The following is an 18,411-nucleotide window of genomic DNA, read 5'->3' as shown; positions in this document are numbered from 1 at the left end:
TGTATAAATAGAGCTTCACATAGCGTTTGGTACAAACCAAAGGCTTGATGAATTCTGGCTTAATATCATGCAGAACCATATGAAATTGCTGATAGCTGACTATTTGATATTGACCTACAAAATGGCAATTTCATAGGGTTCAATCTAATATTATGATTACTCCCACTGCTCCCACTTCAGCCCCACTGAGCTTACTTGGATTTTCAAACACATTTCTCCACTGTCACCCTTCGCTGGGCTAACGTCTACTCACCTTCGAGTCTCAGCTAGGATGCAGGAAATCTTATGGGACTGCGCTGCATGCTCCCTTATAACTGCGTTTGCTGCTGTAGCACATACCACACTGTTCTGAAGTTAACTGCCTGGTATTTTACTCATTTTACTAACTAGACCACAGAACCTCTTCAGTGCCGCCACTGTATGCTATTTGCTGGCATATACCAGGGCCTAGCCTGCAGTCTCATGTGTAGATGGTGTTCAATAAATTCAGTTTGGAATGAAGGATTGCATTTTTATGGAGTACTGAATGAGAACAAGACATTTTCAGAAATTTTGTGATCAATCTGAAAATAATCAATTTTCTTCCCTATTCAAACTTCAGAGCAGTGATATCATGAACTGTGAACTAAGACTTCAAATAGCTCTTTCATGAGAAAAATACTAATTTTGGGAGACAACAGATTAAACAGTTTTCTTGCTGTAGGACTTCTCGGCAACACAGCAACATACATTGTGAATGTCTAAGAGGGAGAGATAGACAGCACTTCCTCTCCCTTTTTGTCACAGAGCATCTATTAGCATAGTACAGAACTTCAGTATCCACAGAACACATTTTGGGGAAATTGTGATGCAGAACAATAACATAGATCTTGGAAGCCCAGAAAACCTCATGTTTCAGATTTCCTTAGCAGCACTGAATTCTGAAATAAAGATGCCAAGTATCTTGTTCTCCACATTGTCAAGCAAGAATGAATAGGTGTCTTACGGAAAGAGGTCACAGACCTCCTAATACTCACATTCCTGAGATGACCTGTGGCGGAAGGTAAATCTTATGTGGCAGCGAGTAACCTCTTCTATAGCAATGGACACCTGCATAATAATAAGGAATTGTATATATACACACGTACATACATACACACATACATACATGCAGTACTTTGTACCCATAGCACATTTTACAGAATTAGGCTCATTTTTAGTGTCTTATCACAGCACTAATTTCTACAGAAGTGAAATATGGTATAAGGTTTCAATCAAAGGAGATTTAGTTATTTTCAAATCGAAAGCATCTCAGGAGAAGATCATCTTTGCTGTTTATCATAGATTCTGAGAATGGAGATACTACATTTTCTCAAGTATGAAACAAGAAATACTCCAGAGGGAAAAGATCAAGACTTTCAGTTCTACATAGGACCTTCCAGACTGCAAGGCGGATCCTGATATGATAATAATTAGGGTCTATAATAGAGGGAAAAGATAAAATTCTGGGGACAGGGACGGTTTCTGCTGCTTATATATAGAGCAGTGACTAGGAATACAGACGCATGGGGCTATGAAAAGAGCAGAGAATTTGTCGCAAATAGTTAAATTATGGCATGACTAATGGAATATTATGCAAGTATCTAAAATTACATTTCTGAAGAACTTATAATGCCTCGAGATAAGTAGTTTTAAAAAGCACAATATCAATTTGTATAAACAGATAATTCCAAACATAGGAAGCATACAAAATCATGGAAAATAGTTACTTCTGAATGGAGATACTAGTGCCACTTTTTTTCTTTGAGTTTTCTATGGAGACTCATAAGACTTTGACAATTGGAAAGAGCTGATGGGGCCCGGGATTCAGAAGAAGCGGGCTCCAGTTTAGGCTCTGACACTGAGCAGCTGAGGATCCTGGGAAGTCACTTCCTTTCTCCGAGTCTCAGTCAGCTAAGGGGAAAGGGGCAGGGCAACAGCTGACTGAGGAGCAGCGCTGCGAGGCTCGAGCGAGAGGACGGAGCTGACTTTGGAATCTGTAATACACATATTTAAATTGAAAAGAGGCCCAGAAAACTTGGCGAGAGGCCAAGAAGAAAACAACATTAAGCAACTGCTCAGGAGTGTGGACACTTCCACTTGGGTTTGGACCATCTTGGCAGCCCACTGCATCATGACAATCGTAAGTTTCTCCATTCAAATTTCTACACATTCATGAATGAGAATGTTATTTACGAATTCTGAGTTTATCAAAGATAAGTGCACTTATACAGAATTATAACTATCAATTAATTTCTTATTGCACACCACAGACAACCCACCTAAAACTTCAGGACAAAGTAGGATGATCTGTGGGTAAAAAGAGGAAAGGAGCCTACACGAGGTCTGCCAGAGCACAGAGGCCCCCGGCTGGGCATCCTCACCTTGACTGTCTCGTACCAGCAGGGCTGCTTGACCTGGTAATAGACGACGGACTTGTACTCTGAGACGCCTTCGTAGCCGGCACCTGGATGAACGGCTTTCTTCGGAGGGAAAGAAAAAATCAGGGGGTGATAATTTTATCTAGAAAAATCAAAAGGTCTCCACGCACCCTGCGCGAGCCCTCGGCCCTCCACACGCCCAGCGTGCCTTACGCTGGCACATATAAGCCGGTTACAGTGGGGGGCTGAACAGAAGAGTAGGATTGAGTTTCCACCACTTTCTTTGAAGGTCTAGCGTATAAACGTGGCGGTCGCTCAGGGACCCGGCACCGTCCCAACTCTCCTCTTTGCTGTAACCTTTTTCCTCGCTTGCAGCCTCAGCCTTACAGTCTCGTCTTCTTTGCTCTCTCAGGGAACAGAGGCCTAGTGTGGGTGACTGGGAGCCACGGCGCGTGTGCAGACACACCGCTGTGGGAGGAAAATGATTTCTCCCTCCTGTCTCAGCCGAGCTGTGGCCACGGTCGCCTGCTGTGGAATCAGTGAGTCTGACACAATGGGAGCCTCCTGGAACACCCCCTGCCCAGCCTTCTCTTCAATGCCACAGTCAGCACTCATTGCAGTTGGAGGAACTCTGGGCCGGAAGCAGCATACGGGGATCCAGTCCTAGCTCCATCACTGACTCCTGCGTGTCCCTGAGAAAACAGCTCATCAGTTTGGAGCTGCTGTTTCCCGATTATTACAACTCAAGAGCACAGCCGTTGACCTCCAACCAAGAGCCCTTCCGGTTTAACAGCTCTCCAGCGGGCAGCTCCTTTGGTTCTGCTCACCCAGGTGGAGGAAATGTGCCTTTCAATGCTTTCTGGGCACGAGGGCCACTTCGCTCGAGCCCCAGAGGAACTGAATGGGCTTGAAAGTGGCTAATAATTTGAAAATGATAAAGAACCTCTGCATCAGATGCTTACACATAAAGTCACTAGTGGCTTGAGATATTTCTTAGCACAGGAGAAATAATGAAAATAAGGGTCCAACTGGGTTTATTAGTAAAACTGGTAATTGCTAACCACAAATTTAACAGATTTCATATTTTTTCCTCATGAAAAACCAAAATGCATCCTGGGGCCAGCCCCGTGGGCAAACAGTTAAGTTCACGCACTCCACTGTAGTGGCCCAGGGTTTTGCAGGTTCAGATCCTGGGCGCGGACATGGCACCACTTGTCAGGCCATGCTGAGGAGGCATCCCACATGCTACAAGTAGAAGGACCTGCAACTAAGATATACAACTATGTGCCAGGGGGATTGGGGGAGATAAAGCAGGGAAAAAAAAAAAAAAAAGATTGGCAACAGTTGTTAGCTCAGGTGCCAATCTCTCAAAAAAAATTAAAAAATAAATAAAAAACCAAACGCATCCTAATGTGAAGAACTAACATCAGGCCCAGAGCCCCTCATTATTGTAGAGAAGGGTGTGACAGCAGCAGCACTTCTGGGCAATGCCGCGTACCTCCAAGAGCTTGCCCTCCTCGTCATACACAGACATGGTCACCTCCACGTTCTTCGGCGTCTTCTTTTTCCCTTTGTCAAACTCCCCATGGATGAGGGTGACATAAATATCATTCCGAACATCTCCTGCAACATGACAACCCATCCTGTGAGTGTGCTGAGAAAAGTAATTTTTAATTTTCAGGATGTAATAACATGTAAATTCTAAGTAAAATATGAAATGCTCTGACTTTATAATCAACTATTCATATAGCAGAAGTTTTTAAATATGTTGTTCCCTTTAGCTTAGCTCATTCTACCTTTCCATACATACCAACGTGTCTTTGAAGTGTAGTTTTCTTTAATGAACTCTCTTTTTTTAAACCTTTTACTTATTTACTTATTTTTTGAGGAAGATTAGCCCTGAGCTAACATCTGCTGCCAATCCCCCTCTTTTTGCTGAGGAAGACTGGCCCTGAGCTAACATCTGTGCCCACCTTCCTCTACTTTATATGTGGGATGCCTGTCACAGGATGGCTTGCCAAGTGGTGCCATGACCACACCTGGGATCCTAACTGGCAAACCCTGGGCCGCTGAGAAGCGGAACGTGTGAACTTAACCGCTGGATCACCGGGCCAGCCCCTAACGAACTCTTTCCAATAGTAATCCTTTATTCTATTTATTAATAATTGCTGTCTAGGGGCTGGCCCTGTGACTGAGTGGTTAAGTTCAAGCGCTCCACTGTGGTGGCCCAGGGTTTCGCCAGTTCGAATCCTGGGCGCGGACATGGCACTGCTCATCAAGCCATGCTGAGGCGGCGTCCCACATGCCACAACTAGAAGGACCTGCAACTAAGATATACAACTATGTACCAGGGGGCTTTGGGAAGAAAAAGGAAAAAATAAAATCTTTAAAATAATTGCTGTCTAATAATAAGTACAAAATATATTTTACTAGGTTTCAGTGGCAGATTTTTTTTTCAATAATGCCTTGGAGAGTGTGATATTTTAACACATCTGAAAAATAATGAAGGCTAATGTTTACTCAGTGCTCACTATGTGCTGGGCACTACTCAAAGTGTCTCATATGCAATAATGTATTCAATCCATATAAGAACTTGATGAGGTAGACACTTCATGAAAGTCTGCAAAATACTTTGTGTTTATTTAAATCAGCTTAATTGTTTTTACCGCCATCAGAATAATTCCTGCTTACCATATTTTTGGTTAACCAGCACAAAATTTTAAAAATTAATTAACTTCAAAGTGTGTAGCCCCCATAGTGAAGAAAATTTTTAAATATCATTGAAATACATAAACAAAACCTGTAATGAATGAAAGGCATACCAAGTTCCTGGATGGGAAGACTCCGTATTGTAAAAATGAATCAAAAATCTGTAGTATATTAAATTGCCTCCAAATGTAAAAAATAAAACCTGACAGCACTCTAAGAAAATCAGGATACACACGTAGAAAACTTATTTCCATCACTTATCCACTTAGAAAAACAATTAAGATACTGCTCATAGTTGATGAGGTGTGAAGGAAAAGGGGCTTATTCGTATATCGCAGTTTGAAATCTTAATCTTCATCAGTGGAGAAGTTAACAATTTGTGTCAAAAAGCCTTAATTGACACACCAATTTCACTGCTAATATTTGTCCCCAAGTATTAAAAATGCAAGCGATGAGGGGCCGGCCCGGTGGTGCACGGCTAAGTTTGCACATTCCGCTTTGGCGGGCCGGGGTTTGCTGGTTCAGATGCCCGGCGTGGACCTGCGCACCACTTGTCAAACCATGCTGTGGTAGGCATCCTACATACAAAGTAGAGAAAGGTGGGCACAGATGTTAGCTCAGGGCCAGTCTTCCTCAGCAAAAAGAGGAGGATTGGCACCAGATGTTAGCTCAGGGCTAATCTTCCTAAAAAAAAAAAAATAATAAAGTGAGAAATGACTTATCTCTAAAAATATTCATTGTGGTGTGGTTTATGAAAGCAAAAACTTGGAAACCTCCTCAATTTCCAACCACAGACAGTTGGTTGAATAAATTATGGTACAATCAGATGAGATAATATTCATTTACTCATTTAAAAAGCTGAATGAGGGGCAGGCCGGGAGGTGCAGTGGTTAAGTGTGCACGTTCCACTTTGGTGGCCCAGGGTTCGCCAGTTCGGATCCCTGGTGCAGACATGGCACTGCTTGGCAAGCCATGCTGTGGTAGGCATCCAACATATAAAGTAGAGGAAGATGGGCACGGACGTTGGCTCAGGGCCAGTCTTCCTCAGCAAAAAGAGGAGGATTGGGGGCAGATGTTAGCTCAGGGCTGATATTCCTCAAAAAAATAAAAAGTAAAAATAAATAAATAAATAAATAAAATAACAAGCTGATTGAGTACCTACTCTGTACCAAGCACTGCGCTAGGTATTTGGGAGACAGTGGTGAGGCATGCACCAACCTCACTCTCACATAGCTTACAGTCTGGTTGGGGAGAGAAGCATTATCAGACAATCACATGATGAAACACATCATCAAAAATGAAGGAAAAGGCCAGGCTCTGTGAAAGCGTAACACTAAGTCCCAACCTTGTCTGGAGGGGTGAGAATGTTTCCTTTGAGCTGATATTGGAGGGGTGAGAGTAAGAAGAGAGAGCAGCATGTGCAAAGGCCCAAAGGTAGTAGACAGAGGACTGAAGTCTTTACAGTGATGGGGGATCTGGTGTGAGACCAGGCTACAGAGACAGACAAAAGTCAAGTCTCCCTGAGGCTTGCAGGCCACGTTAAAAATCTATATCTTCCGGGGCTGGCCTGTGGCTGAGGGTTAAGTTCACGCACTCTGCTTCGGCGGCCCAGGGTTTTGCCAGTTTGGATCCTGGGTGCAGACACGGTACCACTCATCAGACCATGCTGAGGCAGCATCCCACACGCCACAACCAGAGGCTCTCGCAACTAGAATCTATAACTATGTACCGGGGGGCTGTGGGGAGAAGGAAAAGAAGAAAAATAAAAAATAAAAAAAAGACTGGCAACAGATGCTAGCTCAGGTGCCAATCTTAAAAAAAACAAGTTTAAGAGCACCTGTATCTTCCTCCAGAGTGTAAGCAGAGGTCACGGAAACGCTTTCCGCAGGGAAGGAGTGGGAGGAGACCAGGTGGGCTCTCATCAAGCTCATTCCCGCCACAGCGTGGAGAAAGGGTACGAGGCAGGAAGGAGCAGCAACAGGGAAACCAGCTGGGAAGCCATGGCGGGTGTCCAGGGAACTGATGACCGAGGCGACCACTCGGGCAGCGGCAATGGAGAGGGAGAGAAGGGGATGGATTTGAGAGTCCTTCCAAAGGTAAGACTGGCAGGTGTAAGGTGTAAAGGAAAGGGAGGTGTCAAGGTGACTTTGAGGCTTCTTGTCTGTGCACCTCGACGGAAGGGATGCCACCTCTTAGATAAAACACAACAGAAGAGCCTGTCTAGATGCACAGTTAGGAGTTCCAAACGGGGTTCTGAGTAAGAATTAACCAAGTAAAGAGGGGAGAGAGATCCAGGCAGGGGTGGGAACAGCACCCACTAAACTGCCGAGGCAGGAAGTAGTTGGACCCATGGGAATGAGTTCAAAGGAGGCATCTTGGGGTGGGGGATATGGATTTGGAGGCAACTAACAAAGAGAAGCCAAAAGAATGGCTATTGCTGAGGAGGAAAGGGGACCTGCTCTGGACTGAACTGTGTCCCCGCTGAATTCCTGTGTTGAAGCCCTCACCCCCAGCTCCGCAGAATGTGGCTGTATTTGGAGACGGGCCCTTTACAGACATGATTAAGGTAAAATGAGGTCATAGGGTGAGCCCCAATCCAATAGAACTGGTGTGCTTGTAAGGAGAGATCGGGACACAGGCAACATGCAGACCGAGGGGGTGACACGTGAGGACACAGCGAGAAGCCAAGGAGAGAGGCCTCAGGAAACCAACCCTGCAGCCCCTTGACCTTGGCCTTCCAGCCTCCAGACTGTGAGAAAATTAACTTCTGTTGTTCAGCCAGCCAGTCTGTTGTATTCTGTGACGGCAGCTCTAGCTAGCTAAGGGCATAAGGGCCACATAGTGAGGCACTCCAGCATTTAAAGGTGAGGGAGGAGATAAGGTGGCAAAGGAGTCCTGGGAGAGGCCGCAGGGGAATGGAGAAAAAGAGAAGAGTGTGGGGTCACGGACAATGAGGCGGGACTATTTCAAGCAGGGAGTGATCAACAGTGTCACATGCTGCCGAGGGACCAGAGAGGATCATTAGGCTAAAAAGTAGCCGTTGGACTTAGGGACACTGCAGTCTTTGGTGACTCTAATGACAGCCATTCTGGACAGGATAGAGGGTGACTGGCGGGTGCAAACACAGAGATAGAGAGTACATAACCACTTTCAAGAATGTGGCTGTGCAGATGAGGCAGAAAGCAAGAGCGCCTTAGCCAGGGAGGAACCTGGGGTGGAGGGCAGAGTTTAAGACGTATCTGGGCCTGCTCAAATGGCCATGAGAAGGAACTACACGGTAAGGCACTTGGTCTAGGCCTCTATCTCTCAAACCTGGTCGACCACCAGAATCACCTGGGAAGCCCTGGTCTTACACACTCAGAGTCTCTGGAAGAATCTGGGAATCTGTATTGTAATGTTTCCCAGGTGATCCTGATTAGCGGATCTAAGACTAGCATTTGGGAATCATCATCCTAGATGATTTTTTTTAACATTTTATTTTTCCTTCTTCTCCCCAAAGCCCCCTGGTGCATGACTGTATATTTTAGTTGTGGGTCCTTCTAGTCATGGCATGTGGGACGCCGCCTCAGCATGGCTTGATGAGCAGTGCTAGGTCCACGCCCAGAATCTGAACCAGTGAGACCCTGGCCCACCAAAGGGAAGCGTGTGAACCCATCCGCTCGACCACGGGGCCAGCCTCATAGATGATTTTTAAAGTCCATCACGGCCCTGGCCATGTACAAACCAATCCTATGGATCACAAAGGGTCTTTCCAGCCAGATTTCAAAGATAAAATAAATTTCTCTGTATTATTTTTCAGTATTCCGTCTTGCTGTAGCAATAAGAGTGCCTTCGGTTATGGGAATATTACCAATATATTTTTTTAATTGACATATAACACCGAGACTTATTTTTTTAAACAAGAAGAAAAACATTTTCCCAGAATGTTGATGAATATGTATTAGGGTGAACGGCTCTGGAAGGGAAGAAATAAGAAGAAAAAGGTAATTTCCATTTCATAGCTCTTTTATTCATTCATCCTACAAATATTCTTTTAATACCCACTATGTGCAGACAATGTGTCCAGCAATAAATTATTATTGCTCCTCAATCTCCCAAAGGAAGAATAAGATCTCATATTACTTTAAAAGAACCTAAATTTTTAAGCAATAAATAACAGTTTGGTTTTCTAGAATTTTTTCAATAGGCCAAAGATTTTATATGAATGTGTAAAATCTACCTATCTATGTAATATATATTCATATTTTATTATTTATATAATATTATATATTATATTATATAAAGTTCCTTGAGGAAATGATTTCCTTTTACTACTGTAAAGATTAAGAAATTAAATGGGTTAAATCAGTGAGTTCAAGAGAATGCAGATCACCAACACACGGTGGCAAAAAAGATGAAACTAAAGTAAGAACCTGCAGAATGTTTACTTTCTTGTCACAAGTACAGGGAGAGCCAAGAAGACAGCTGGAGCTTAAACAAATGGAGCAGGGAACTCAGCAGAGACCGAGCTGAGCAGACATTTCACTGGGGTTTCCTGCCAGTAGCCCACGACACTGGTGATGCCAGGAGAAAACGCGCAGAGAACCTGTGCTCTCATTAGCTCTACTTAATGGGTGGTCTGGGGAAGGATGTCAGAGGGGCTTATATGGAACACGAAGGAAGAGAGAGAGAACAGAAAATTCTGAGTCACGGTGAAAGCAGGACCCTGGGCTTGCGCACTGGGGAGTGCAACCCTGTCTGTATGTCCCACTGTCCAGGCACCACAGAATGCAGATACTGAATCTTACAGATCCCTGTTGCTTCGACTGTGCTGCACGGAAGGAGGTCCTGGAGCAAGCAGAATGGGGGAATCAAGCAGGGTGTTTACCTGGAAGTATTATTTCAGGAAAGCCCATTTTTCGGGCGATTGCTGTCGATCTATCCACCAAGTGTGAAAAAGTCTTCTGAACTTGCGTGAGATCACCTGGCAATAGCTTCAAGGACACCCAAAGTCCTTTAAAGAAAGAAAAGATAAACTTTTAGTTCTCTGTATGATCTATATAATAAACACATAAACAAATGTTGAGAAAAAAATATACATGTATTGATATACCTCATTATAAAGATGTAAATTCTCCCTCAGTTAACTTAAAATTTTAATGACACTCCCATCAAAATCACAGCAGGACTTCATGGAGAATTTGACAAAGATATGAACAGATGTTTACTTTGGGGGAAAAAAAGGGTAAAGATAGCCCCTATCAGACATCAAAATGCTGTAAAGCTATAGTAATGTGTGATATTAGTGACAGAAAAGATATATAAATCAATGGAAACAATGAGATTAAGTACTATAATATATAGCAATTTTAGATATAGCAAAAGAGTCATTACAAATCATGAAAAAAGAAACTATAATTTCATAAATGTGCCGGGATAATTTTCTTGCTACTTAGAACAGATCAGTCTAATTTATCACCTCACATTTTCATTAAAATAAATTTCTAATATAATAAGTAAATAGAAAAAAGGAAATTAAAAGAAAAAACAAGTGTATAGTTATTAAATCTTTGCGATTGAATCATTTTTCTAAGTAGAGAATAAATGAAGAAATCACAAAAGAATTATCTACACATAAACTGAAAGTTTTGACTTCATAAAAAGTAAGACATACTGCAAAATGGTGACATAAGTTATGAATTTATACTTATTAAAGGAAAAACATTAAGATCTCACAAATAAATAGGACACAAAAAGAGAATTCACAAGGACATACAAGAAGTTTACAAATATTTGGAAAAACCAAAAATTAAAAAATGTGTCCTAAATAAGACGACATATTCATTATATAGAGAGCTCATAAAAACTGAAAAGGAACACTTTAGAAAACTCATAAATACATATGAAGTCTAGATAATTCACCCTTGAGTAGTTTTTTAAATGCAAGAGAACTATGGAAGTCCACTTTCTACCTTTCAAATAGGTAAAGCTTTTTAAATATCAGTTTGCAAAGCTGGTAAGACGGTGATTAGCGCCCTCAGGTAGAAATCTATGGAAAGCAATCTGGCAATATGTGTCTCTCCGGGTTTAAGCTTGTTCCCATCCTTTGATTCAGAAATCCAACTTCTGGGAATTTTCTTGAGGAAGTAGTCTTAAACGTGGAAAAAGCTCATGTATAATGGTAGTCACAGCAGAGTTATTTAAATTTATAGTTGTGACAAAGTAGAAAACACTTAAGTGTTTACCCAGGGAGATTTAATTTTCTTAAATCCAAGCCATGGAATATTATGCAACCACAAGGAATATTTGTGATGAGCATAAAAACATTTGAAAAGCACTTGTTTTGTTGAGCAGCAAGAGAGGAAATATTTTTTGACTTTTGTTAAAAAAAAAAAAGAAATTATACACACAGAACAATCCAGTGTAAGGATTTTCCACTTTAATAAATTATATCCTTAGGCTAGGAGTTCCACAACAACCGAAATATCTTTAGTTATTTGTTTCCAGATTCTTCAATGACTCCTCACGTGTCTTTCCTACTCAGGGTAATGTGAGTACACGGGAAACTCGAAATACACTGAAAATAACGTGTTTCCTGATTGCCTCCACTTTGGAAGGCAGTTACAAAGTTGGTGAAAAAAAGTAACTCAATCTTTAGTGCTATCCAAAAATCTTCACCATCTTGGTATTTGAACTTTAAAGTTTTAACTATTTTTCCCTATTAATTGAATTTAAAATTCAGTTTCAATAAGTAAAATTTTTCTTACTTAAAACTATGTCAACAGAATGATATGGAGGTACCAAAAACAACTAAAAATGTTTTGCTAGATGGCCCATTATTTTATATTAATACATATTCATTTGTATTACTTTGGTCTCCTTCCTCTCAATTTTAGGAAATGTAATAGGATAAACATATCCTATTGGATGGAACACAATTATCCCCAAATCTCTTTTTCTTTGTGCATTTACCTAGAGTCAGCACTGAGATTGTAGAGACAAAACTGAGGAAAGGCTCATGGAATTAAAAATTTGTTCCACAGGATTTACAAAATACAGCTGTGATCCAGCTCAGTGCCGGGCGCATTCTGGGCGATTTTCAGTATTAAACGTCTTCAGTAGGAAGCTGAGGTGGGTAGGCCCAGCAGGGTCTGTTTTGTATCAGAGGAAGATAAGGAAAGGGCAGGAGTCCAAGGACTCAGCTGTGACTGCACCGCCACCCCGCCAAAGGCCCCTCCCAGCTTAGCGCACAGGGCTGTGTACCTTGTCCTTTGTGATTCACTTCCTTCGCTGCTATCACTTTATTCAAGACTGATGTGAGCGGCTCATTCTCCCCAATCACATTGGATGTTATCAGGGGCGACATGATTAGCTGTCTCTGCCGGATATAGGTTTCCATCGCAATTCTGGGAAAGTCAGAAACAGAGGTAAGGAAAAAAGAGGAAGTCTCTGTAGCACAGCCTCAGAGAGTGGTGGGTCTTATGGGAATAATTTGGAAATATAAACACTGAACACACCTAACTAGGGGACTCTTCCCATCTTTCCTTTATTTTTCCATTGGGTGCCTATCTTGGAAATGACTTGGGGCAAAGATGAAAAAAAAACCCAAGAACAAACAAAACTGATGCCAAATGTTAACAACTAAAATCAGAGGCAATGCTGATGCTCTTTACGAGGTGGGAGAGGCTGCTATAACGGAAGTGAAGGACCGGGAAGGGGCAGGAGATGTGGCCTCCAGTTCCAGTTCTCCTTGACAGTGAGCGCTCCGAGAGTCTCCCGCTGGGCCTCAGTTTCCTTGTCTATAAGGAGATGGGCCTGGATCACATGCAGAGAAGGCCCCCATCTGTTGCCAAAGCTCAGTGTACAAGAGCTGTATGTATGCAGCGGCTTTTGGAAGGTGCTCTTGGATTTTCATGTGATGACCAGCTATATTTAGGGAGGCAACGGCACGGGCACCAGCCAGCAAGCGTCACTTGAACGATCACATCAGGCTGAGGCTCCTACAGGGTGATCAAAGGACCAAACACAGCCCCATTCTATTGACAGCACAAGCGCCATCAGTTACTGCCCATCAGCCTGGTGCAGCACAATAGTCTCCAGTCTTCTCTGCGGAGGTTTTGTTCTCTGGCCTGCTAAGTAGGGTCCAGATCTGCACCCTGACAATAGGGGCAAACATACAGCAACATGCTACTGAAAAGTGGGATCGCTAGGATCTGAGCTGCCATGTGCAAATGACTCTCTTAGATGGACTAGCAGAATACACGTATGAAACTCTCCTAACACGTATGAAACTCTCCTAAAACAATACATTATAAATCTTTTGAGGTAAGTTATGAAAGCATTTGCCACAAATCTTAGGACTTAAATGCCAGAGGCTGCGATTTGCATTGTGAACACTTCACAGTGGCTGTTGGCTGCACAGTGAGTGGTAATCAAATTAGGGCTGGGCTCCTCAGACACTCAAAGCATGTATTATGATCCGGTGGAGACAATCCCAGGGCTCATTGCTTCCACACGCTGCCGGGCGCGAGCCGGCTCAGAGAGCAAGCAGAGAACACACAGTCAAAGGAAGAGGCCGCCTCAGAGCGGGGACACATACACAGAAACGCATTTGAGATAACGTCCATATCCACACCACTGCTCCTATTCTGGATCTAATTAAATATTATATACGGAGCAGAATAACTCTATATCCGTAAATGCTGCCCCTATTATTTACATATACATATATATCATATCCCATTTCATATAACTTCCACATTCATGAATGCTGTTCCTATAACGTATATACATATATATTATACACATATACACATAATACATATATAATAATAATCTATAATATATGTATGTATAATAGGAACAACATTCATGGATATGAAAGTTATTTACATTTATCATAAATATAATACATTTATATTATTTATTTAAATATATATTCATATTTATTCTATATATTTATGTATTTAATATTTATTAATATGTATATGAGAAACATATTCGATTCAATGTAGTAATACATTAATATATTAATTATATTAAAATATAAATACAATTATATTATAAGTACATTATATTAGTATAGAATTATAATATGCTTTAATATATTTATTAAATTTAATGTATTTTTAAATATATGTATATATTTATATTGGGAACAGCATTCATAAATTTGAAAGTTACTTTCTAGTTCATATTAGCATGTTACATAAAATACTGATCTAGTCATATTCTTGGTGGGTCAGGATATGGTTGTTAGGATCTACATAAACACATCCTTAGAAAATTTCTAATAACAACCTTTGGATGAGGGGGAAAACTGTTATGTTTAGAAACTGGTCCAAAGGTGTTGGACTTTAAATTGAAAGACAAGGATTTTTATATTTTAAATAAAATTATATATAATACATATTTATTGTATAAAAAATAGAAAACAAAGTTAAACAAAAAGAGGGGCAAAATCACCTATAGTTACACTAACAGAAATAATCACTGTTAATTATGGAGTATATTCTTTGAAATATTAAAATTTTAAGGCTTTGAATGCATTGTAACAATTTATATTCCTATAGGTAATGTATGTTTCTTTATACACACGAAGGACTGAATAAGGTATATATTTTTAAAACTTGGTCAAGCCAAAAACTAAACTTCATTGTTTAATTTGCATTTCATTGATTCTCAATGAATTTATAGGCCAACTCTTTGTGTGTGTGTATATTTCCTTTTTATGCCCTTATGAACTTCTATTATTTCTTTATTAAGAATACTTACCCTTTTTCATAAGCATTGCAAATATTTTACTAAATTTTTTCTACTTATAAGTTGTTTAAAATTTTTGTGCAGTTAAACCTATCAATTTTCTTTTTTAGTCGAATCTTTGGTGTCTGACCCAGAAAGGCTTTCCATGGCACTATTATGTAAAACTTCCATTTTCTTGTAGTATTTGAAGATTTTGGCTCTTAACACTTGTGTTGCATCTGGAATCTATAGTGGTGTAAGTTATGAGAGGAGGTTCTAACTTACAATGGTTAGCTAATTTTCTCAAACATTTTTTTTGCATGGTTTATCTTTCTCCTCTGATTTATTATTAATATACTTTAAATAATTTTTTAAATAATATAATCTTATTATTTGTTATTAATAAAATCATATATTAACTCAAATATCCTTGGTCTGGTTTCCGGAATGCCCAGTTTGTCATACTGATCTGCTGTGGCGGCCACAAGCTGGCTGAGACAATCACCTTCTCTCGCCGACACTACTGCCCTCTTAGGAGTCAGTTCCAGCAACATCCCTGGCCTCACTTGCACAGGGTAAGCGGAGCATGACTGCCAGAGCCAGTCTTGACGTTCACATGCATACTTCTTCAAGTGATGGGGATTGAGATTTGCTTGCCAGCAGCTCCCCAGTGGCCCGCCAAGGGCTCCAGCTCCAATTCAGTATGCGGGCCTTAGTGGAGCTCTACGAGGAATCCTCCCACGCACTCCCGGGCTGGCTTTCCCTCCGCTTGCAGGAACACAAAGACTAGTCAGCCCTTCACTCTCGCACCTCCTAAACCCTTGCTTCTCAATGCGTGGCCTCTAGACCAGGAGCTTCAGCATCTCCCGGAAGCTTGTTAGATGCAGACTCCAGACACACCGGATCACATTTTGCACTCTAACAAGATCCCAGGTGACGCATATGCATGTTACAGCTTGAGAAGCCCTGTCCGTCTTATGTGATTCTTTGTCCTCCATGATACCTGTTCCCTACAACAAAGTACAGAGAAACGTTGGCATTTCTGACACTTAAATGGCACCATTCTCTGGCTTCCAGCGCAGATACAGATTTTCCCCTTATATTCCTTCAGTCATTTCCGGAGAGGCATGAAAGTTCGGACACCTCTTAAATTGGAGTCCAATATAAAGGACTTTGAATAACATCTTCTGTCAGCTTCTATCTGACCATCTTCCAGCCTAAGAAGCTTCCCTTCTCTAACTGGGCAAACGGTTCCTGGCAGCTGGTTCCATGTTAACAGACATTCAAAGGGCTAACCCAGGTCCCAAGTCACCCGGGGTAAATGCCAAAGTACTTACTGCTGAAAGGGAATAAAATGCTGCTTCTCTTCGTCATCTACCTTCCCATGGACGATATCAGTAATGTCCATCACTAGGAAAGAGAGAAACTTAATTAAAGAAACTAATTGCTTCAGGCCTCAGCGAGTTACAATGGAAAATTACAGGACCCACAAACATAGAACACCGGAGGAAGAAAGACACCAAGCAGGGCCACTTCTTTCATTTCTTTGCCAACGATGAGCCCCAGTGTCCCCAGCCCAGCAGAAGAGCAATTCATGAGGAGCTCATGCAGGGCTCAGATTTTCTCAGATCAACCCTGCAGACCCTTTCAAAAAATTCTATAGGACCGAGCTGCTAAATTCTTGAGAAACTTGAGACAGGATTACTTTTCAGTAAGCCTGCATTCAAAGACACAGAGAACACATATTTTTGGCAGGAGTGTCAACAGAAGGAAAGACTTGGGAGAGAAACTCAAGACCTGAAGTGGCCAACTGTCTCTTTGATTTGACATTATCTCACCTGGTTTCCACGTGAACGAGGAGGCCAGGGCACCAGCAGCACAGACTAGAAGCTCATATTGTGATTTGCTCCTTTATGTACAAGAAGAGCAATTTAAAAAGCCCTGTCCTAAGCCTATTGCATATGTTATCTTATTTATACAGATATTATTATTAGCTCTACTTTAAGAGATGAGGAAACTGAGCACAGGAAAGATAGGTAATTTGCCCTAGGTCAGAACTTTTACGTGGAAGCCAGGGTATGAACCCAATAGTGACCACAGGGCCAAATCATTTAACCTAACTATGCCCTACTGCCTAGAGAAGTAATGAGGGGGCCACTCTACAGCTGCCAAAATGAGGCAGAGCCCATGGCAGGAGGTGATCCTTTGATTAATAAATTACAATCTCGCCATAAAATACACACTAACAATCCAGTCCCCAAATAACCTGTTTGGAGATTAAAAGAAATACTGAAATAGGAGACAATTCTCATACGAAAAACTAAGGATAAGGAAGGAAATGCCTTCTCAAAGTAACCCCAACAACACAGCACATAAGGCCTGGGAGATAACAATGTTGGTGAGAGGAAGTGTAGAAAGCAGGGCATGACATCAATTTGCTGTCAGCCCTTAATGGACTCCTGCAAACACTGTACAAAAAAATACTGCAAAATTTGTATTTGACCCCCCAAAATTGGCAGTGCATTTGCAGGTGCCATCATCTAGTTACCCCTAAGCTCTACTAATGCTCGGCATCAAAGCCTAGAGTAAATTAGTTTCCTCCCCTTTCCCACCACGCTCAATGCCCTGAACACAGAAACACACATACATGCACACACACACACACCTGAAATAGAAAAGCAACAAAACCCTCAAACTTCATGCTTGAATCTCTTTGGCCCCTTTTGAACAGCAATGACCTTGCGTATTCCTTATATCTTTTATGGGACAATGAATAGATTGCCATATAGATGGCTAAACAGTCCTGGGCCAGGGCTCTTGCGTTTTCTGAGATTCCGTTGTAATTCCCTATCAGGAAGTCACGCTGGCCCCTCGGGACGGAGCCAGGCAGACCTTGAGCGGCAGGTGGAGCGCGGGGTGTTGAAGGGAGGCACAGTACACAGTCTCACGGGACACGGAGGCGGCCTCATTACCCACAGAACCCACAAGGTCGACCCTGATAACAGGGAGTTTCTGGGCCTCGTTCCAGGAGCAGAATTATGACATTTCATGGGTGGCTTTCAAAACCACTTAGTGCCCATAATATCAATGTAAGACCAAAAATATAGTTCCTCAATTTAACAAACAACAGAGGAAAATGCAGCGCCTCTTAGAAGGTTGTGGGGTTTGAATTAAGCCAAGGACCCTCTCTGAAAGCAGTTATAAACACAATGTTGCCTTTGAAGAGGAAGTTTCCTGGATAAGCAAACCACTTTGCAGGGAGAATTTTATTTGACTGAAACCAATACGCGGCCCCAGGCAGGGAGGATTCCAGTGGAAGGCTTACTGAGCGCCTGCTGTGTACAAGACAGGGTGCTGGGCACTGAGGCAGAAACAAAGCAGGTGGGGGCTGGGCGAGGACACAGAACCTGAGAAAAGCTAACTGGCGGCCCCAGGCAGCAAACGCTCATCTCCCACTGTCTCTGGGTCTGCCTCCTTCCCTTCTTTCCTTCCATCCTTCTTCCCTCTCTGCCTTCCTCCCCCCTCTCTTTCTATCTTTCTTTTAAATTTTTTTTATTGCAGTAAAATATACATAATGTAAAAT

The 18,411-nt window shown here is 41.9% G+C and overlaps 1 protein-coding gene across 3 annotated transcripts in view; it reads right to left on the bottom strand.

Annotated features, from left to right (window-relative positions):
* The window catches only part of DOCK5 (dedicator of cytokinesis 5), a 202,894-nt gene that overhangs the window by 84,585 nt on the left and 99,898 nt on the right, over positions 1-18,411 (bottom strand). For all 3 annotated transcript variants that reach the window (XM_023636176.2, XM_070256397.1, XM_023636177.2), the window contains exons 11-16: positions 16,166-16,238; positions 12,351-12,493; positions 9,976-10,101; positions 3,898-4,022; positions 2,403-2,501; positions 1,017-1,089 (exon numbers count right to left, since the gene is read on the bottom strand). In XM_023636176.2, coding sequence (XP_023491944.1) covers positions 1,017-1,089; positions 2,403-2,501; positions 3,898-4,022; positions 9,976-10,101; positions 12,351-12,493; positions 16,166-16,238 — 639 coding nt within the window. The remainder of the gene's footprint in view (positions 1-1,016; positions 1,090-2,402; positions 2,502-3,897; positions 4,023-9,975; positions 10,102-12,350; positions 12,494-16,165; positions 16,239-18,411) is intronic.

Source organism: Equus caballus, chromosome 2 (genome assembly GCF_041296265.1).
Source record: "Equus caballus isolate H_3958 breed thoroughbred chromosome 2, TB-T2T, whole genome shotgun sequence".
NCBI classification, from domain to species: Eukaryota; Metazoa; Chordata; class Mammalia; order Perissodactyla; family Equidae; genus Equus; species Equus caballus.
The sequence above is the reverse complement of the archived record's forward strand: the minus strand, read 5'-3'. Positions and strand labels throughout refer to the sequence as shown.